The sequence below is a fragment of the Python bivittatus genome, unplaced genomic scaffold (genome assembly GCF_059951505.1).
Source record: "Python bivittatus isolate LINGU-HERP-01145 unplaced genomic scaffold, Pbiv_v1 ctg000190_np1212, whole genome shotgun sequence".
Classification (NCBI taxonomy): Eukaryota; Metazoa; Chordata; class Lepidosauria; order Squamata; family Pythonidae; genus Python; species Python bivittatus.
In genome coordinates, this window is record NW_028277042.1 from 1,451,868 (window position 1) to 1,474,217 (window position 22,350).

General features: G+C 45.3%; 2 protein-coding genes across 2 annotated transcripts; both read right to left on the reverse strand.

Annotated features, from left to right (window-relative positions):
• Positions 1–10,452: 10,452 nt before the first annotated feature.
• Positions 10,453–18,594, reverse strand: LOC148216461 (general transcription factor II-I repeat domain-containing protein 2-like). Its single transcript, XM_088135863.1, has 2 exons — positions 13,283–18,594; positions 10,453–10,579 (listed from the first exon to the last, which is right to left on the reverse strand). The coding sequence occupies exon 1, from the start codon at positions 15,654–15,656 to the stop codon at positions 14,499–14,501; it is 1,158 nt and encodes a 385-aa protein (XP_087991989.1). The 5' UTR covers positions 15,657–18,594; the 3' UTR covers positions 10,453–10,579; positions 13,283–14,498.
• Positions 10,577–19,102, reverse strand: LOC148216462 (uncharacterized). Its single transcript, XM_088136375.1, has 5 exons — positions 18,622–19,102; positions 17,383–17,829; positions 16,407–16,490; positions 13,654–13,821; positions 10,577–13,112 (listed from the first exon to the last, which is right to left on the reverse strand). Exons 1-5 carry the CDS (start codon positions 19,075–19,077, stop codon positions 11,496–11,498), a joined length of 2,772 nt encoding a protein of 923 aa, XP_087992501.1. The 5' UTR covers positions 19,078–19,102; the 3' UTR covers positions 10,577–11,495.
• Positions 19,103–22,350: the final 3,248 nt, after the last annotated feature.

Sequence of the window (22,350 nt, forward strand, 5' to 3'; positions counted from 1 at the left end):
TTATTGGGATTCCAATTTGGGTCCGCCAGAGGGAATTTAGTATCCGTGGCTGGGGCCCTCGGGACATTTGCATTCCTTCGCTCCCAAGCCCCGAGCGCAGCTCGCCGAATCTGGCCCCTCTCTTCTGGCATATAGAGGTGGGCTAAAATGTAATTCAGTTCCCCCCAGGAGTATTCCACCGGGCCGAGAAAAAGTTCCAATTGTTTGGCGGCGGTATGGGCGTCCTCTTGCATACGAGGGAGGGTCTTTTTTAATTCCCTCAACTCACTGGGTTTGATGGGAACCGTTACGTAACTGGTGACGGCCACCCCGTGCGTTCGTTCCGTTCGGGATCTCCAGGACGGGGAAGGCACTGGCCGACCTTAGAATAAAGGGCAAGTTCTGAATGTCTTGGTTCAGCTGGTCCAGCTCTTTCCGCAGCCCGGGATAGGGTGGGGGTGCCGGAGGGGGAGCGGTAGGAAGAGGAGGAGGAGGAGGTGGCGGCCCCCATTGGGGTCCAGTCAGCCAGAGGTCCTCCTCATCCTCCTGTTCTTTTTGGACAAAAATTTTGGCTAACTTGGGTCAAGGCCCCTCCCAATGAACATGGAACCAGACTTCCACATAGGGTTCCTGTGTTAACATTTTATGTTCCACAATGTAGTTTTTTAGTTGGGTCACCCAGTAATTACTGGGGATTCCAAGAGTATCCCAATGGTAGGGAATTCGGGGTCCACTAGTGGATATTTTGGCCATTCTTTAGTGCACAAAGTTATCATGGTCGGTTTTTCCAGACCCCTGGTGAATGGACACAACCAGGGTGTCTCCCATTGTTGCAACAATTGTCCTAATGGAGAATCCGTGGGGATTCCCCCTACTGCGTTTTTCCCATTGGCCCCTGGCCTTACACTCTTACTCTGCGCCTTACCCATCCTTCCTGACTACGTTTCCCACCTTACAGAAGGTCCCGGACTCTTCTGTCCCCTTGCGGCGTCCAACACCTCGTAACCACGCTAATCTCCCCGAGATTATGGGTAGGCTGTACTCACCAGACCTCCCAGAGGTCCCCTCGTCGGCCGACTTCCTCTTTACTTCTGTCTGACTGACGATTGGAGTCCCGTCCTGGACCCGACTCCAGGGAAAACAGGAGACACCTCAACGGGGTGTTACGGCCGATTACTCACCAGTTCCCCACAGTCCGGTCCACGTCGAGGACTCCTGGCTGGCTTGCCAATTTTGTCAGAAAACGACAGACACAGGTTCGGTTGTCCAGTAGACAGAAGTTTTTTATTGGGCACGTTTGCAAAGGTGGGTCCCTCCCGCAGCAATGGAGGAACCCCGAAACAAGGTCTGACAGGTTTTTTATACCCCCTATCTGTCCTCCCCCTCCTAAGAGGGCTTGGCTCACAATCTCACCTTTTTTTACCGCCCCGGAGCGCCGCTAATTAACCGCAAAACCGCAGACATTCCACTTTCCGAATCCAATCAGCGCAATACACATTGCAATACCCACTTGACCCAACAGCCGCCCCCTGCCGTCCCTCTTCACTCTGGTGTGAACGTACCTTCTGCCTACAGTATTTCCTCCCTCCTGCCGTCCCTCTTCACTCTGGTGCGAATGTGCCTTCTGCCCATCCTCCCTCCTGCCGTCCCCCCCAAGGCTGCCCCATGGTGCACAGCGCTCTCCCCTAGCAAACATGGTTCGTTTGAGGCCCTCACTTCTCCCTGCCTTCTCACAGTGCCTACACCAGTATCAGTTGAAGGATGCAGTGTTACAACAGTTTAACCGTTTGGTAGGCTGCCATCCAATCAGAAAAGCTGTTGAATGTGATGATTCTTTCCTTTAGATTGTTACTGATAGTGAATTCAATACTATTTAGTCTACCAAGGTCTGTTTCCCAGTAATATGATGAGTGGCCACGTTTGATGTCAAGTGGCCTGTATCTTTCGATTTCACTTGATTTGTTTCAGTTCATGCACTAGTTCTTCCAATTTTGATTCGTCTCAGAGCTCTAACATTTAGTGTTCCTGTATATGTGTGGGTTTGTGTATGCAAACACACACATTTATACATAAACACACAAAAACAAATATATGTGTAAATGTCAGCTTTGCAGGAACCATCCAAAACTGAAAATTAGTTATACATAATTGAATATAACTATATATATTTATTTTTACATAATTGGTATATAATTGATACTATACACACACACACACACATATTTATTTTCAGAGGGTTCTTGAAAAGCTGACATTCTGAATTTCTTGGATGAAGGATAGAAAAACAGGTAAATAGATAAATTCTTCTGTACACTTGAAGTATAAACTCATATCGGGCTGAATTGTTTCAGGTGAAAATGTAAATTTACAGGCTTAGTTGCTTCTGGAGAGGGAGAAAAACATGGTCTGTGCATGTTAAAGGCCAGATTAAGGTGAATCTCTCTCCCTGATGAGTTAGTGTTGTCTGTTCAAATTATTATTTTTTTAGAAAACGATACGTGAGCATCCAGTTCTTCCCACCTTGGAGACTGAAGTATTAGAGTCAAAACAAGTTTCACAACTTGATTCTACTGAACTGGTTCTTAAGCCAGACCTCCAGATACCCCTGTATTTTGCATTTATTTGGGAAAGAAGCACAACATGGTAGCCAGGTCAGTGAAAGACCCAGTGGCTTTTTTCTAGAACATGCGAAGGGTGCCTGATTATTTCCGAGAGAGAGGGAGAGAGAGAGTGCATGACTGGATAATGTAGTGGTTAGAGCACCACCTTTGATGCAGGAGACAGTTAGGGAACCAGGAAAACTGATGATAAGTGGGCTACTGGAACAAACCATACATGGACGAGACAAGAGAACTTGGAATTGATGGGATGCTACTACAACAGTAGACCTAATGGGAGGGGATATATGAAACATAGGAGGGAACTATGGATGGACAAAAGACCTACATCCATACTAACTGAGAAATAACTAGTTACCCAGCGCTTCAACATAGTGAAGAGGAAGCTGCTCTCACAACTTGAGATAGACCAACTACACATTACAACCCAGACTCAAACAGACCTGGAAGAACAACTGGATGTGCAGCCAACATCTGAAGCTGGAACGTCACTGCCACCCCTCCATTACAGAGCACAGCAGCTGATATGAGGCATAAGATCATGGATAAACTAGCTACAGTCAACCCTCAAGACTGATTACCAAGGCTCAGTGGAGAAGTACCATCAAATAGTATGCTAGAAGATGCCAATAGAGCCCTCACAACAATCCCTACTACTACCATAAGTCAAACCAATTAACTGATATATGCTACCAGGCTAAGGAGATACACTAGAGAAGCAGAGGCTAAGATGTTATATGCCCTATTCTCCAAAGACCCATCCAAGGTGTGTTCCTAACTGCAGTGCAACAACAGAGTAAGAGCAGAGCCATCAGCAACAGAAACTGAACAGTACTGGAAGAACATATGGAAGAAAGAGAAGACACATAACACCAGTGCAAAGTGGCTGCAGGACCTGAGAGCAGACCACAGCAATCTCCCGGAACAGTCACCATCACAGTAGCAGACATCCAACAGCAGGTCAAGAACATGAAGAGCTGGACAGCACCTGGCCCAGACATGATCCAAGCCTTTTGGCTAAATAAACTAACAGCAGTGCATGAACACCTAGCAGCACAGATGAACCAGCTGCTAGCAGCAGGCTCCCACCCAGACCAGCTAACACAAGGAAGGACAGTGCTGATCATGAAAGACCCTCACAAGGGAACAGCACCGTTCAAATACTAGACAATAATCTGTCTCCCCACAACATGGAAAGTCCTATCAGGCATCATAACTGCCAAGGTACAGGACCAAATGGGCCAGTACATGAGCACAGAAGGGCACTGGGAGCAACATCAGAGGCTCAAAACACCAGTTGCCCAAGACTTAAGGTCTAGACAGACCAATCTGAGCACAGCCTGGATTGACTACAGGAAAGCCTATGACTCAGTGCCACACACATGGATCTGTGAATCCCTGGTGCTCTACAAAGTCAACAGGACACTAAGGACCTTCCTCAAGAACTCAATGGGTCTCTGGAGGACAACACCGGAAGTCAACTCAAGACAATAAACGTAGATATTGTCCCTTTTCTAATCAAAGAAGTCAATTTGGCCATCTCAGCAAGTTTTATCATCTTCACTAATAATTCCTCCATTGTAAGTATTGCCAAATCTTTCCACCTTTGTGCATACAATAATCTTGCTGTGGTTATCATATATAAAAACAAAGTTCCATGACTTTTTTCCAGCTGTTTGTCCATCAGTCCCAAGAGGAAGACTTCTGGTCTCAATTGTATATTAATCTTTAAAATCCTCTGATCAGTCTATGTATTTGAATCCAAAATTTTCTAGTTTTTTTACATGTCCACCAAGCATGATAAAATGACTCTTTTTATTGTTCAGATTTCCATTGTAAATTTGAAGTGCCTTTATATATTCTAGACAATTTCTCTGGTGTCATATACCAACGGTACATCATTTTATAAAAATTCTCTTTAAGATTATAGCATAGTGTGAATTTCAATCCTTTCAACCACATATTTCCCCATTGTTTGATCTGTATATTATAACCAAAATTTTTAGCCCACTTTATCCTACATTCTTTCACTTGTTGTTTCAAATTTCAGTAAAAGTTTATACATTTAGCAATCACATGTTCATCATTTTACACAATTCTATTTCAAAATCAGTCTTACAATGTTCAATACCATAAACACTTTTGTCTAATTTTAAATCTTTTTGATAACTGTAAATAAGGAAACCATTGGCAGTTATATCCTTCTGCCACCAATTGTTCTCTTGATTTTATTTTGTATCCCCCTTGGCAAAATTCTAGGATCTCACTATATGTTAACCATTTATGTTTACCTATTATTTCTCATCTATAAAGTGTCTTGTGCTGAGAACCATAAAGGTTTTTTCAGACACATTTATTATTAGTATTCCATGTTCTCAATATGGCACATCTAACATAATGATTTTTAAAATCCACATTAACCTTGAGTTTATTGTTCCACAAATATCCATGCCACCCAAATCTGAGATTGTGCCTTCTGACTCCAATGACGTTCTATTTCTCCACAACACCACTCTTTCATCCAAGCTAAACAGCACTCAGCAAAGTATAATTTCAAATCTGGTAGACCCAATCCTCCTCTTTCCTTTGCATCTTGTAACACCTTATATTTAACTCGTGTTTTTTTCCCCTGCCACACAAATTTAGATGTATCCTTTTGCCACTGTTTAAACGGTGCATCAGTTGTCAAAGTGTGCCTAATTATTTCCATTTAGTGGCCTGTCTCTCATTTTGTGCAAACCTGACCTGTCTAGTGAGTTTTTGACTTCTTGTATTGCACAAATCCAAAAGATAGGCTGACTTAGTAAGAACAGTATGTGAATGCAAGTCAAAGTGTTGCAAGATTATTTCCATAATTTCTAGTTAATTAATCAGATGCCTAGCCTGCAGCTGACAGAACCTGGCAGTGCAATGATAATAATGACTAGGATTCTGGGCTAATGTGGCACTCCTTATCCACCACCTGCCCCGTGCTGAAGTCCCACCAACATCTAATGTTTTTTTCTTTTTGCATACAAATTACTCACAATTTAGGACAGGATAACTGGAAAATTACATTCCCCACTATGTAACTGGACAATCAGAAGGGATCCTGCTGCCTGGGCCATGCCTTGCCGTTACTCAAAAGGAAGCCTTCTCTGTGCTGGCACCTACTCTCTAGGGTAGTCTTCCCTTCTGATATATTCTGTCCCTCCACACCTCCTGCTTTTTCTATGTGAACGCTATGTTGTTGTTTAGTCGTTAAGTCGTGTCCGTCTCTTCGTGACCCCATGAACCATATTGCGCCAGGCCTTCCTGTCCTTCACTGCCTCCCTGAGTTTGCTCAGTTTCATGCTCATTGCTTCAGTGATGCTATCTAACCATCTCATCCTCTGCCGTCCTTTTCTCCTTTTGCCTTCAATCTTTCCCAGCATCAGGGTCTTCTCCAAAGAGATCTCTCTTCGCATTAGGTGACCAAAATATCTGAGCTTGAGCTTCATTATCGATCCTTCCAATGAGCAGTCAGGGTTGATTTCCTTTAAGATTGACTGGTTTGACCTCCTAGCAGTCCAGGGGACTCTCAAGAGTCTTCTCCAGCACCACAGTTCAAAGGCATCAATTCTTCGGCGCTCGGCCTTTTTTATGGTCCAGCTCTCACAGCCATACATTACTACTGGAAAAACCATAGGTTTGACTATGCGGATCTTTGTCGGCAAGGTGACATCTCTGCTTTTTAATATGCTATCTAGGCTTGCCATAGCTTTCCTCCCAAGGAGCAAGCGTCTTTTAATTTCATGGCTGCAGTCTCCGTCTGCGGTGATCTTGGAGCCCAAATAAATGAAGTCTGTTACTGCTTCCATTTCTACCCCTTCTATTTGCCAGGAATTGATGGGTCCAGATGCCATGATCTTAGTTTTTTTAATGTTGAGTTTCAAGCCAGCTTTTGCACTCTATATGTGAACGCTATAGGTGAGTTTTTATTTTCTCTCCCCATCTTTCACACTTACATTGAATTGTTTTAATTTACTGTGATTCATTCACTGTATTTTAACACTTTCTCTCTCTTCTTTTACCCAAGCCCACTGCATGGGCTGCTTCTTAACATAGGAGGAAAGTATTCATGTGTTGAATTGCATGCGTGCATCTTTAAGCTCTGTAATTATAGAGCTCCCTCTTCAGCCAACATCAGTTGGATTATCTTTCTGGATCTGCAGGGAAAGATCCTGGAAATCTACTGGTGGAGGAAAGCTGGATGCTTAGAGGAGGATCTCTTCGCAGGGCGAATTGAGCTGCAGACAGAAGGTGTCAACAAGCAGACTTGTGACTGAAGAAGACCCTCTCAGTGCTTGGCGTATTCATTGCATTGACAAAGGCTATGGTGACAGAGATGCTCTACCAACAAGACATCAGGCTGAAACAGGGATAGTGGGGTATCATATTCGCAGTATCCAGGGAAAGAGACTCTTGTCCTGCTTTCAGTGCAAAAAAGGAAAGTAGTTTGTTCTTCTGATGCAAATAACTACCACCCTTTTGAATGCAGAGCAACCCTTCCCACAAAAAAACCAAAAAAGTCATTCAAGAGCACAGCAGCTACCTAACATTCTGTATTTCCAATAGTCGCAGCGTTCCACAGTCATGTGATCATGATTTGCACCCTTCCCTGCCAACTTCCTAGGAGCAAGTCAGTGGGGAAGCTGGTAGGAAGTTGAAAGTGGCGGACACTTGAGGTCCTCACTTAATGACCTGTGGTGATTCACTTGACAATGGTAACCAGCACTGCCAGAACTGCTAAGTGGCGCAATCATGTGACATTGTACTTTACTACCGGATCACTTAGCGATTGAAATTCCAGTCCCAATTACCGTTGTTGAGCAAGGACTACCTGTCAGGGTAGTGACCTATTCCTCTCTCTTCAGAAGAAAAGTTCTTTTGAGTTTGGTGGGTCAAAGCTTTGTGCTTCCAATCCTGCACTGGAAGAGTGTTTCTGTGGCTGGGAATCTCTTTCAGTGAAAGTGTTTGGGGCAAATTCTAATCAAATGTGTACATGCCAAAGAGACTTGTGGCAGCTTGTAGACTAACAAATAATTTGCAAGATGCCACAAAATTCTTGCTTCTTTATGTTGCAAAAGACTAAAAGAGCATAAAAAAGGGTGTAGCTTCAGTGGCATAGATGTGGCCCCATCTCCATTCTCCAGATCATCTATATAAGTATGTATATATCGCTTTCCAGACAGATAGATATTTTGATTGATCGACTGATCGATTGATGCGCCATCAAGTCAGTGTCGACTCTTAGTGACCACAGTTAGGTTTTTCCCCATGAGCTAGACATACATAGTTGCACATATGACTTGCAAGAGCAGTGAAAAAAAGTCAAGATGATGCCACCTATGTCATGATTATGAGAGCGGGTGCTAAGTAGTGCCGTCCAAAGACCACAAAAACCATGAATCTGCAGTAGTTCAGAGTGGTAGGCAACAAAATGCCTACAAACTCAACGTGCCCATTGGCATAATCATGGACACCCACCAGACTCTCTGCTATACTGGCCCTTTGTTTTTACAATTCTGTTAATGAAACAGTTGCATTCATAAGAATCAGGCATGCCACAAGCATGATGTGCCACCATCTGCCACATAGTTTCACTGCCAAGATTGCCTTTGGGCCCCCGTGGGCCATATAAATATGTTGGGGCCACCCCAAAAGACCAAGTAGAGTGGTAGAAATAAGCTGGATGGGGGGAGGGCTAGAGGTGGTGACAGGGAGCAATCTTACCAGTGTGCCCTCTGGTAAATGAACATCCTGTGACTGGGGGTGTCAAGAGTTCCCATCATCTACCAAAAAAGGGGACACTGGATAAGCCCCTGTGGGTAGTAGAGCAGACAACATATTTACTTACACACGCTTCTCCCCAGACAGATCCAGCAGGGCAAGAGATTCCTTATTGGTGGGAGGAGTCTCAGAGATTAAGCCACGCACGTCCAGGTAGCTGCAGTGAATCTACAAATGGCAATTAGGTCGTTAGAGTTTCTTCTCAGCTGAGCTAAATGATAGGAATTAATGCTGTCTGTGTCCAGATTTCACAATCTTATTCAAAACAGTGAGGATGCTTGACTGCAAAGTTTTAGAATAATCAAAGGGACTACGTGACCAATCTCCTACCTCAGCATGCTTCTATTCGGGAGAGCTATAGAGAGTTGGCCAGCCCCTTGTTAGGACTGAAATGTTCCACCTGAAATGACTTGAATGCTTCTGTGATGGAAGGGGAAACACATCTGAGACCCATAGAAGCACAGACTCATTGACCGCAAGCACACCACTTTTAAAAAGGAATCTTCAGGATGCTTGCTTGTCTCTTGTTCAAGCAACTGCATTCAGATCACAGACACCTTTCCAAGTGAGCCTCTCTTTTCAGTTGGTCACCCTGATCTGACCACCTTTGTAAGAATGGAGAGGCTGTTACACACGCTGCTCCCAGGTTCAGCTTATGGTCACTCACTCACTCACACACAGCCTGTTGAGGCACTGGATCTTGTCAGCCCCCCTTGCTTTCTACCTGGGTTTTCCAGATAGGTGTGGCTGGAGCAGAGAGACACACAGCCCTGGTCAACAGCTGGGAAATAATTAGGGATTCACACAAATCACTCCCAACCGAACACTGAGGCACAAGAGGTTCTTTGTAATACACGGAGACCCAGTGAATTTAAAGTAACAGCAACACTTTACTGGTTGCAAGGTACATTTGCTCTTTCTCATATGCGTGCACACACATGCTCATCCACACTTACCCACATCCTTCCCAACTAGGCTGCCAGGCACTAGCTAGAGGGACTGACTCAGATGATTCAGACAACTCAGAGTGGGTGGGCTTTGGGACCCCTTTTATCCCCAAAAGTCCTTGCTGGGTTGATTTACAAGTTGATGGGATTGGGGTGAGGGCTTCCATGTGCTCAGGCCCAACTTCCTCTTTCTGGTTGCTTCCTTCTTATCTACCTCCCTGAAGGGATCTCATTGATAAGTTTCCTGGCTTTTGTCCTCTCTGCTTACCTGCCTGCTTCATCTTTAGGTTATGGCAGCTTCAGCCTAGTCTCACATATTCCTCCCCTTGGCATCGAGTTAAACAGGAGATACCACAAAATGGCGCTCACTCATCACCCACTCAAAGCATTACAGATTTTTTTTAGGTATTCTTGCCAATAGTTTTGCTGTCCAGTTGACATGGAGATAGAATATTTCCGGAAAACAATGTTAACATATTGAAAGATTGAGGAAATTAATATAAAGGCAAATAATACAAACAGCAAGGTTTGAATAATTTTCCTTCCCCAGGATCCAAAGTCTTGTTAGAAGGTTGGGACATGTAGACATTTTAGAAGATTGAGATATTTAGACATTTTAGATATTTAGACATTTATTTTTTACCTGCTTGTATAACCTGAAGTAGAAACAGGCCCAGCAATATGCCAATATTGCTTTTCCTGTATGTATGGTTGACCTCACAGTAATTGGCCTCACTTTAGATTATCAAAAGGTTGCATTCTTGAGGATGTGACCCTCAACACTTTTCAATATCTCAAGGATGCGTTAATTGTTGTTGTGACAACCACCCTCGGGGCTGGTACATCTCTCTGGGTTCTTTCCGTTGCTGGTTATGTGCAATGACAAACAACTCAAGAAGCAATTGAATAACTTTCCGACTGAAGCTTTACTTACTGCTCAAAAGGGTCGTATACAAAAATTAAGCTGCATGTTAAAACTTGCTTGATTCAAAGCAAACAGTCCCCATAAAAGTAAAAGCAGGTAAATAAATCCCTTTTCACCTAAGCAGCCTCACGTGAGCAAGCCTTGATGATGAATAACACGGACGAGCGGCTCTCCCTCGCGTAGATGAAATAAAGGCTTGAGATTCACAGCTTCCTCAAGAAAGTTGATTCCGGCAGACCAGCAAGGATTCAAAGCAGACGTCCTTTCTTCTCCAAAGCTCTTCTCCAAAGCTCTACCCCCTTCACAGGTGATAACAATTTAGTGCACTGCTTTGATTTTAATTAACAAAGTTCTCAAAAGTTACAATCCAAGGATACAACTGGGGTTCCTTCCCAAGATCTTATCTAGTTACAAAGTTTTATAGCTTTCTAACACCTAAAGCTTGTTTTTTCTAACCAGTGATAAAAGCCTCATCCCTATCACTTCAAAGTGGGATTCAGGAAGCTTTTCCATCTAGTGAGTAGAACAAGGGAATATACAAAAAACAGGTTAATTCCCCCAATCCAGGATCTCCGTCACACCCCCTCCATCACGAATGGGCCCAATCCCTTCTGGATGAACCATTCCCAAGCGTGACAGAGCATCTGCAACCAAATTATCCTTTCCTTTAATATGTTGTACTAGAAAATCAAAATCCTGGATCTGCAATGCCCACCTCATTACACGCATGTTATCATTCTTCATCCTATGAATAAAGGTAAGAAGCGAATGATCTACCTGCAATCTAAAATGATTGCCCGCCAAATAAGGGCGCAGTTTCTTCAAAGCCCATACAATTGCCAACGCCTCTTGCTCTACCACCGCATATTTCCTTTCCCTTACCAACAATTTTCTGCTGAGATACAATATCGGCCTCAAACTGCCTTCAATTTCTTGGGCCAGCACCGCCCCCAAGCCCACTCCAGAGGCGTCCGTCTGGACGATTAGCTCCTTGGAGAAATCTGGGGATATCAGGACTGGAGCATGTATCAGACTATATTTTAAACATTTGAAAGCATCCTGATGTTTACTCTCCCATCGCAATACTTTAGGAGCCTTCCGACTACACAAGTCCGTTAACGGGGACACTATAGAACTGTATCCAGGAATGAATTGCCTATAAAAATTCACAACTCCCAAAAAGGATTGAAGTTCCCTTTTTGTGTTAGGGGCAACCTACCGATCAATGCTAGCAACTTTGACTTCCTGTGGGCTGATCTTCCCCCCTCCTATTATGAACCCCAAGTACTCCGTTTCCCCAAAAGGCATCTTACATTTCTTTGGCCTGACTGTCAGACTGGCATCTCTTAACCTATCGAGTGTCTCCCTCAAATGGACCAAATGCTCGGGCCAACTTTCTGATGTGACCGCCACATCGTCTTGATAAGCAAAAGAGTGATTCAGCCCCTCCAGAACCCCATCCATGAGTCTCTGGAAACTCTTACCCACTGAATTCAACCCAAATGGAAGCCTTAAGAATTCATAATGTCCAACCTCACAGGAAAAAGCTGTCTTTTGCCTAGCCTCTTCCGTCAATGGTATTTGATAGTAACCCTTGCTACAATCCAAAGTAGTGATAAACCTAGCAGCAGCTAATTTCTCCACCAGGTGCTCAATCCTAGGCAACGGATAGGGATCCAAAGGTGTCATGGAATTTAACTTCCTAAAGTCCACACACATACGATATTCTGCTGGATCTCCTTCTCCCAACTCCTTCTTTTTAACCATCACTATGGGAGAAGCCCACTTGCTATTAGACTTCCGTATGATCCCCCACCCCTCCAGTTGCTCTATCTCTTCTTTCACCACCTGGAGCATTCTGGGGTTCAATGCATACGGTCCAGAATGAATGGGCGGCTGATCACCCATGGGTATATCATGAAAGAACCTATTCGTAATCCCTGGAACTGAGCTAAATGTATCTTGGTACTCCCCCAATAACTCCCTTAGCTCTCTCTTCTTATTTCCAGGCAAGTCAGGGTTAATCTCCACCTGGGAGGAGTCCTCAATCCCCTCCTCCCCCTTAACTTGAATCTGCAATACTAACCCTTCCCTGGAATAATAGGGCTTTAGCCTGTTCGCATGCACGACTTGAGGCTTACTCTCCGGTTCCGCACTGGTGATGACATAATTATTCAGCCCCTTCTCTTTCAAAACTTTCCTGGGCCCTTCCCATGCCACTTCAAACTTCCTTGTATAGTCAGTCTTCAGCAACAACACTTCCTGCCCTTCCTTAAATTCCCTATGCCTAGCATGGCGATCATAATTAACCTTCTGCCTTGCCTGCGCCTTTTGCAAGTGGTCCCAAGCTGACTTACGCACCTGTTCCAACTTACCCTGCAGGTTAGTCAAAAACTCAGCCACCCCCTTCGCAGAAACTTCCTGTTGCACTCCCTCCCAATCTGCCCTCATAAGCTGCAACATGCCATTGGTCTGCTTTCCAAAAACCAATTCATTGAGCAAAAATCCAGTTGACTCATGCGGAGCGTCATGGTAAGCAGCCAAACAAAAAGGGAGGAGCTTATCCCAGCTACCTTTGTTATCATGGATAAGACTCCGCAACATTTTCCCCAATGTCTGCACATAACATTCTGAAATATTGGCGGATTTATGGTGCGCCAAAATGGGTGTTCGTTGCACCCCCGCCAATTTGCACATACGTTCCACCAACTGACTCATAAAGTTCATCCCTTGATCTGATATTAACCTCTTAGGCCAGCCATACATAAGGGCAAGTTCTGTTAGAGCAGGGGTCGGGAACCTTTTTGTCTGAGAGAGCCATGAACGCCACATATTTTAAAATGTAATTCCGTGAGAGCCATACAATATGTTTAAAACTAAATACAAGTAAATGTGTGCATTTTATGTAAGACCAACACTTTTAAAGTACAATAAGTCTCTGAATTCTTTTTAATAACGTTGTTATGCTGTTGCTAACCAATGATGAATAAAGTACTTCTTACCATTAATGCGACTTCTGGTGCTGCATGGTTTTGCTGATGGCTTTGTAGTCTGGTTGATACGTGGTGAGGTTAAGCTTCATGCAGGTGTTGAGACTTCCATCCGTTAAACGTGATCGTAGGTTGGTCTTAATGTTCTTTAGATGTGAGAAAGACTGTTCACATCCATACGTAGAGCCAAACATTGTCAGTACAGCAGTACTCACATGATGCAGTGTGTGGTATGTGACAGGAAGCGCGTTCCAAGTTTTGACAATCAGCTGGTCCGCGGGTTGAAGTTTTTTCATTTCTCCCCACTTGTGTTTGCTCGCCAACTCTGCTTGCTGTCCTGCAAGTCTTTCCAAATCTTCATTCAGTGACTTGAACTTATTCACCCACATGTCTGAGGCCTTCAGGTTAGCAGCTTGTAGCTCAAAATCTCTGACGAAGACACCGGGGATGTAACTCAGGTCGGCGCTGTCCACTGAACACTCGTGTGGATGGGTGATGAACTTAAAAAGACGAGTGCGCTCACGAAATTCTCCAAAGCACGCTTTGAATGACTGCAGGAGATTAGATGTGAAGCCCGCTAGCTGCTGAAGATCAAGATGTTGAGCAGGGTCACTTGCTGTGCATGCATCTTTAAACTCTCCCAGTTTTTCAAAGTGTAGTAAACGACCTGTTTCAATGTCTGCGATGAAGACTTCTAGCTTGTTTTCAAATGCAAACACTGTGTCAGAACCTGCATCACCCAACTGTTGTTGTTTTCCATTGTATTGCATTCATTGGGAGTTGGATTGGTTTGTTTCTGCCACTTGTAAATAAGGAGGGGGGGTGGCTGTTAATGGTTGTAAGGGGAGTTGGGAAGCAGCTTAACCATATCTGGGCAATTTAGACTGGCTTGATTGCCGGCCAGGCAGCTGGGGCCCAAAGAACCAGGAAGAAGCTCAGGGAGGAAGGAGAATGGTCAACAACAGGTGAAGAGGAGTCAGGACGCCAGGCAATAAGGGGAGGGGGGATAAATAGAGGGAGGTTTACCCAAGGCGTTAGTTTTAGCAATGTTCTGTTTACAAGCTACATGTACCTCTTAATAAAGAAGTATTTATCTGACCCATGCCTGGTTGTGTGAGAATGCTTCAGAACTGAGAGCTGGACATCGTGGACTTGACACACTGCTTGTTGAAGGGATAAGACTGTATTTCCAATGCCTTGCATTTTCACATTGAGCTGGTTCAGATGTTCAGTCATGTCCACGAGATAGTAGAAGCCACTCAGTGTTAGCTAACTCAGGATGCTTGACATTTTTCATTTCAAGAAAAGTCCGGATTTCGCTCAGACAAGCCGCGAAACGGCTGAGCACCTTCCCTCTTGACAACCAACGCACATTGCTGTGCAGAAGCAGACCAGGATAATTATTCCCAACTTCATCCAGCAGTGTTTTAAACTGGCAATCATTTAAAGTTCGGGCAACAATAAAGTTGACCACCTGAATGACCAGCGACATCACCTCACCAAGCTGCTCGCCACACATCTGAGCACAAAGCGCCTCCTGATGTAGGATGCAGTGAAAACTTAGGATGGGTCTCTTTTCATGTTCACGAAGAAGCGCTACGAATCCTCTGTTTTTCCCCACCATGCACGGAGCACCATCAGTACACACCGAAATAAGTTTATCCATTGGTAGATTTTGTTCTTTAGTGAACTCAGTGAAAGACTTGAATAAATCCTCCCCTCTTGTTGTCCCTTTCATAGGGAAAACAGCAAGACTTTCCTCACGTAGTGTGTCACCGACAGCATACCTTGCAATCACGCTGAACTGGGATAAATGGCTTACGTCTGTTAACTCATCCAAAGCGAGAGAAAAGAATGGTGCTGCATTTATGTCCTTCACTTGTGTTGCCTCAATTTGATCTGCCATCATGATGGTATGATCGTGAACAGTTCTTGCCGACAGAGGCATGTCTTTTATTCGTTTGATTATCTTGTCTTTATCCGAAAAGTCGTCAAAAAGTTCATTGGCAACATCAAGCATGAATGTTTTGGCATACTCCCCATCTGTGAATGGCTTTCCGTTTCTCACAATTGCTAAAGCGCCAGCAAAGCTAGCCGAATTCAAGTCACCTTGTTGGGTCCAAACACGGAGTTGCTGCTGACTAGCTTGCACTCTGCATGGTAGCTCTTGACAGGCTTTCTTCCTGCTGTCCCCCGCGGGATATTTCGATGCAAATGTAGTATGGCGTGTGTCGAAGTGCCGCTTTATATTTGACCGTTTCATCGATGCAATTTTATCATTGCATATTAGACACACTGCAGAACCTCCTCTCTCCACAAAGGCGAATTCCTCTGTCCATTCCTGCTGAAAAGTACGATACTCCTCATCTTTTTTTCTTTTAGGCATCTTCTTCAATAAAAGGGTTTCTGCAATTAGCTAGCTGACTGAGGTGAGGAGGATACCACCCCAGGTAGTGGTCCGTGGGGCAGGGCAGAGGTAATGAAGGCAGGGTAGCCAATTGCGGGTGTAGCTGGTGGGATGGACCCTTACAGGCCGTCAAGGAGGTTAGGCCCAAGCCGGGGGCTCGATTTTCGGCCACTGGTAGAAAGTGGCACTGTGCCTGAAATATGTCTCGTACCTCGTTGGGGCCACAAACAGGGGGCCAGCCCAAGATGAGGACTCACCCAACAGAGCAGGGGCAGCGGAAGCAGGATGCAAAGCGGTGCACCGGGATCGCATTCGCGTGGGCCGCCGACGGGTGCTAGGCCGAAGCCGGGGCCTCGATTTGCGGCTGCCTGTGGAGGATGATGCGGCTCCAGGGCCGTTCGGCCGCGGATGCTGCGGGGCAAGGTAGGGTGAGTCCCAAGGATGCCGGATGCGGATGCGATGCGGAGGAGGGCGTGGCCTGCGCTCGGCGGATAGAAGGCATGTTCTAAGCCTTACCCCGTTATTTTTTTTATTAAAGATTTGGCAGCGAGCCAGATGCAGCCATCAAAAGAGCCACATCTGGCCTGCAAGCCATAGGTTCCCGACCCGTGTTAGAGCATTAGCCACCCTCTCTGCAGTGATGCTACTTAAAGCTACTGCCATAGGATATCTTGACGCTATGTCCACCGCTATCGACACATATTGCTTCCCAGAAGAAGTTCTACTTACGGGACCAAGTATATCCACCGCCCACTCCTGCAGGATTCCATTCTCCAAGGCAGGAATTGGGTGCAACTTCACCCTGGTCTTATCCTGGGGGTACCCATTAAACTGACACATGTCACACGACTGGCAGTAAGCTTTTATACCTTTTGCCATATCTGGCCAATAAAACTCCCTTTGTACTTTCACAAGAGTTTTCTTAAACCCTAAATGTCCCGCCAATGGAGCATCATGGGCCACCAACAAGATATGTTCCCTGAACCTCCTAGGGACTACCAGCTGCCTTAAAGGGTCCCAACCTACATCATTACCCTTTTCCACATGTTCCCTGTAAAGCAGCCCTTTATCCCACAAGAATCTTACCAGGTTATTTTCAGAGATAACTTCCCCTTGGTCTGCCTTTTCCTAGCAGGCTTGTAAAGTTTCACATTGCAATACCGCCTCTCTAAACTCCCATTTATCCCAAAGTTCCGCTTCACCTCCCCCTTCCATTTCCACCTGGGAGTTGTTTTGATCCCCTTTCTGGCCTCTTGTCTTGCGAGCCTTAGACCTAGTAGTTACCATCCTCATAGAAGCCTTGTACTCCAAATCAGCCCCGATGATGAACTGAGCCTCATCACCTTTATGAACCAAGCAACACAGAGTTCCGTCCCACCCGATGCCCAACACGCACCTTTACCAATTTCTTAACCCTTGGCTTGGCCTCATATGGCACAATTTCAATGTACCCAACCAATTCATGGGGAATCTTCTTTAACCAATCCTCATGTAAGGAGCTGACATCAGCCCCTGAATCTGCCAGGGCTCTTATCTTATATCGCCCATCTAAGGTTACCTCCCCACAGCAATGTTCCCTAACCCACTCCCTCTGTTCTCTCGAGGAGATAACTTTATATGTTAACAATGGTTTCCTTCTGCCTACCTCCTTTTTTACATTGGATCGGCTTCTCCCCTCCCCTGGCCACGGTGCGTGACAGCCTACTCTCTTAATGGGCAAATGCGGGGCGTCATCTGAGCTGGAAGAGCTGTATCCTTCACCCCAGCTGGAAGACCCGCTATCATCTCTGTGCAAAACAACCCTCTGCTGCACCAGCTTATCGTCCTGCCGCAACTTGCACTCTCTTTTCATATGGCCCTCTTCGTCACACCGGTAGCATGTCAGCTTAGATACAGCTGGCTTAGCGAAACCCAGTCTTTGGGGCTTGAGCGCGCCACTCTCCTTGCACTCTTTCTCCTCTCTCTTTCTTCTTCCATCTTCGTCTTGCTTGTAGTACAAGCTACTTCTAGGTTGCCAACTTTTCACTGTCTCTCTTACCCTTCTCCATTCATACTGAGGTTCCTGGGCTATCTGTTTGTCCAACCGGTCAGCAAACTCAGCAATCTCCAAGGCATCTTCCACATTCCTAGCGTGTACCAGTTTCATCACTTCCTCGGGTAAATACGAAAGAAACTTTTCCTTCAACATGAGGTGTCTTGCCTCATCCACAGAGTGGACTTCAGCCTTGCTAAATAACAGTCTTAGCAGCCTATCCAGTCTGTTCACAAACTCCACCAGAGACTCACCGGGTCTCCTCTCTTCTGCCTTCCATTCCCTCCTCACCTGGTCCTCTGTCTTTCCAAACATTCTCAATGCCAGTTTCTTGAAGGCTGGAAAATCACAAGCCTGCTCAATCGGTACTTCAGAAAGTACAGTGGTACCTCTACTTATGAACGCCCCTTACAAATTTTTCGAGATACGACCAGCTCCGGCCCCAAAAAATTACCTCTACTTATGAACTCACCTCGACTTACGAACCGGATCCGCAGCCATTTTCCCCCCATTCCACGTGGTCTGCGGCCGTTTTTCCGCCCTGCCGCGTGGTCCGCGGCCATTTTCTGCCCGTTCCATGTGGTCCGCGGCCATTTTTCCGCCCATTCCACGTGGTCCGCGGCCATTTTTCCGCCCTGCCGTGTGGTCCGCGGCCATTTTCCGCCTGTTCCACTTGGTCTGCGGCCATTTTTCTGCCCGTTCCATGTGGTCCGTGGCCATTTTTCCACCTGACACGTGGTCCGCGGCCATTTTTCCACCCTGCCGCGTGGTCAGTGGCCGTTTTTCCGCCCCTGACGTGTGGTCCGCAGACGCCAGAATGGATTAACGGTAATTACATTGAACCTTATGGGAAATTTTACTTCGACTTGCGACCAACTCGACTTGCAATCAGAGTCATGGAACGGATTAAGTTCGTAAGTAGAGGTACCACTGTAATTGCAACAGCTTTCCCGCTGCCACACTTCGCAGGTGTTTCATCTTCTCACAATCTGGTATATCATAATCAAGACACAGGACTTCAAATACCCTGAAGTACACATTAATATCTTGATCATCCTGATACACGGGGAACTTGGGTTTCTGAGTGACTCCCATTTCCGGATTTAACACTCTACCTCTCCCCGTTATCGACCGTCTTTCCACTCCCCTGTCTTCCTCCTGGTCTTCACCTCTATCCTCCCTGGGGTCCATACCCCCCGTGGGTTTCTTTCCTTCCTCCATCGTGAGGGGTTTATTCTGCCTTACCGGCTTTTCGCTGACCACGATATTCTCCATTTGCTTCTCCAACTCCATCTCAGCGTCTATTTCCTCCCTTTGCGGAAGCTGCGTTAACAACAACTCCTGCTTCTTGTCCTTTTTGCGTGCCATTCTTCTTGCACAAACCAGGTTTATCCCACACAGTTAGCCACCATGTGACAACCGCCCTCGGGGCTGGTACATCTCTCTGGGTTCTTTCCGTTGCTGGTTATGTGCAATGACAAACAACTCAAGAAGCAATTGAATAACTTTCCGACTGAAGCTTTACTTACTGCTCAAAAGGGTCGTATACAAAAATTAAGCTGCATGTTAAAACTTGCTTGATTCAAAGCAAACAGTCCCCATAAAAGTAAAAGCAGGTAAATAAATCCCTTTTCACCTAAGCAGCCTCACGTGAGCAAGCCTTGATGATGAATAACACGGACGAGCGGCTCTCCCTCGCGTAGATGAAATAAAGGCTTGAGATTCACAGCTTCCTCAAGAAAGTTGATTCCGGCAGACCAGCAAGGATTCAAAGCAGACGTCCTTTCTTCTCCAAAGCTCTTCTCCAAAGCTCTACCCCCTTCACAGGTGATAACAATTTAGTGCACTGCTTTGATTTTAATTAACAAAGTTCTCAAAAGTTACAATCCAAGGATACAACTGGGGTTCCTTCCCAAGATCTTATCTGGTTACAAAGTTTTATAGCTTTCTAACACCTAAAGCTTGTTTTTTCTAACCAGTGATAAAAGCCTCATCCCTATCACTTCAAAGTGGGATTCAGGAAGCTTTTCCATCTAGTGAGTAGAACAAGGGAATATACAAAAAACAGGTTAATTCCCCCAATCCCGGATCTCTGTCACAGTTGTCCATTCATGTAAGCAGATAAACTGTTGTGACCTGACAGTTTTGTCCTGTTCAGATGACCCTTCACAAAGAAAGATAAACGGTCCTGACCTTGTTTCTTAGGGATGTAAATCAGGACAGCGCCTGGTGGACAATCAGAGTGATAAAGGATAGTTTACATATGGCTGTTAACACTCAAGGTGATAGAAATTAGTTTACATACAGAAAGGAAGAACCTTAATCAGTACCAGAGAAAGGGGTCCTGGGTAAGGGGAGGAGTATGGATCAAGGTAACTGGCTTTGATTGGATCAGAAAGGTCATGACATCTTAATGTGGGTCTGAATGTAACAGAAGGTATATAATGTGCTGTATGGAGGGGGTCCTGTGCGGCTGCCCACCTAATTGTATGCTATCATTGCTTCTGCTCTTGGGTGAAGAATAAATCTCCTAACTTCAAGCAACTTGTCAGTATCTTTACTCCCGGCTCAGAAACGGACTTGGTAAGATAAATCTTTAATCTAACAGTCTGGTAACCAAGATGTGAGCCATGACCAGTTCCATCCCTCTGGATCTTGGGAGATGTGACAGGCTAGAATTTTAAGCTTGGCTAGTTTTGCCTCAGTGTAGTTCTCGTTGTTGGGTAGGTTAAAACAACAAAGACCTTGAAAGGATTCGCAGCCCTGTCCTGCCCTTAATAGTAGATAGTCAATAGCCACACGGTTTTGGAGGACTGCAGCCCTGATATCAGTCATTTCTTCAGTTAGAGCTGCAATAAGGGAGGATGTGAGGTTGACACTTTTGGCTAGAATACAGGCCACTTTTCTTAGGTCCATATAGGTTCTTTTGCTCAGTGCAGGGATCCCCACTAAGGAGAGGGCTGGAGCCATGACTTCTGTTTTGGATAAGAGTGTCACATCACTCTCACAATCAGATGATAGTTCCCTTTTAAGTTGGGTTGATGAGTTTACTTGCATAGGAGGCAGGGCATATAGAGAGGTCAAGTGCCCAATGGCACAAGGCCCCCCTGAACTGTAGGCTGGGACATGAGTATAGGCCTCATGCCCACATAACAAAAAGAAACCTTTAGGTAAAAATAAAGGGGTGGAGGCATAGGAGATATTATAGACCTTTTCACAAGTAAAAACAGGAGAATTGGAGGGCAGTGGGTGTTTATGATTCCCAAGGTTAGTGAAATATACACATTGAGTTGCATTGGTTACACCTAAAAGATTCAGGGTCATTCTCCTCTGGTTTGTCCATGGTTCAGGTTCTGGAGAAGATCCAAAGTGAAAGAACATTCCCTCCCACAAGTCATTAGTGAAATTCTTTAAAGCAGTAACATCTCTTAATGTCTCTAGGCTGGAGGGTATTCCAAAGAAACAGGTGGATGTGACCCCTCCCACTGTCAAAAGTCACCCTATGCAAAAAGCTGAGCTGTTCATAGCTGTTTGTGCCAGTTCTATAAAAAAAATTGTTGTTAGAACTGTGCTGCAGAGCTTCTAGGCATTGTCCCAGCAGGAGAATTTGGATGTAGATCTTCATGCCTGGATCCTGTGGATAAAATCAAAAGGAGGGGGGGAGGGGGGGACAAAAAAAAAAAGGAAAACAAAGAAAGGGGGGGACAAAAGAGGGAGTGGAAGGCAAAAGTAACCTAGCCTATTTACACAGGTTACACAGGCTTGACTTGGGAGTGGTGCCACCATCTGTTTGTGTCCAGGTACACTAGATGGGGTGAAATTACATCAAGGACTGTATGTGGTCCCTTCCATCGTGGTCCCAGGGCTCCTCCTGGTTTCCTTTTTTTTCACCATAACTTGATCCCCTGGTTTAATGTAATTTTGGATTCTCTGGAAGCAGCATCAGCTTGTTCTAAGGCTTTAGCTATGTCTGTTCTTACTTCTGCTAGGTTTTTAAGCCATTCGGGATTCCAGTTCACATACTCTCCCCTTCCAGCTAGGACTGAAACTTTCCTTAAAGCTTCTGTTAATTGTTTCAGCTCCTGCTGGAGCAGCAAAAAACACTGCTCTTTCTCCTTCACTTTCCCTTCACTTTCCTCTTCTGCTCCATGCTTTCCTCCCTGATTTCTCTGTAACTGCTCCACCCGCTCCTTCAAGCTTCTAGTAGGAGCCCCATCCCATCTCTCCATGTTTTCTCCTAAGTCTTTGGTCCTTTAAAGCTTCAATTTTTAGTCCTTGCGCAGCATGCTTTTGTTGCCATTCCTCTTCCCTTTCTACACTATCCTTCAGTTGAGCCAAGGTCTCTCTTAGTTCCACCATTTGGCCCTTTTGCAGCTGGTAATCAGCCTGCAAAACATGGTGGGTATTTTTGAGTTGTTCCAAGTCTCCTTTTAAAGAGCAGTTCTCTGACCGCAACTGTGTGAGGAGCTGGTCCATCTGGGACAAGCCAACTCCCAATATTACTGCCAACACTCCAGGTAAATCTTTCTGTTTCTTCCCTCCTCTTAATGTGTACAGCTTTCCAAATTCTAACATCCCTCCCTGAATACAGTGACTTCATTTTCTCCTGCAAGTCACCAAGAGGCAATCCCAACTTCTTAA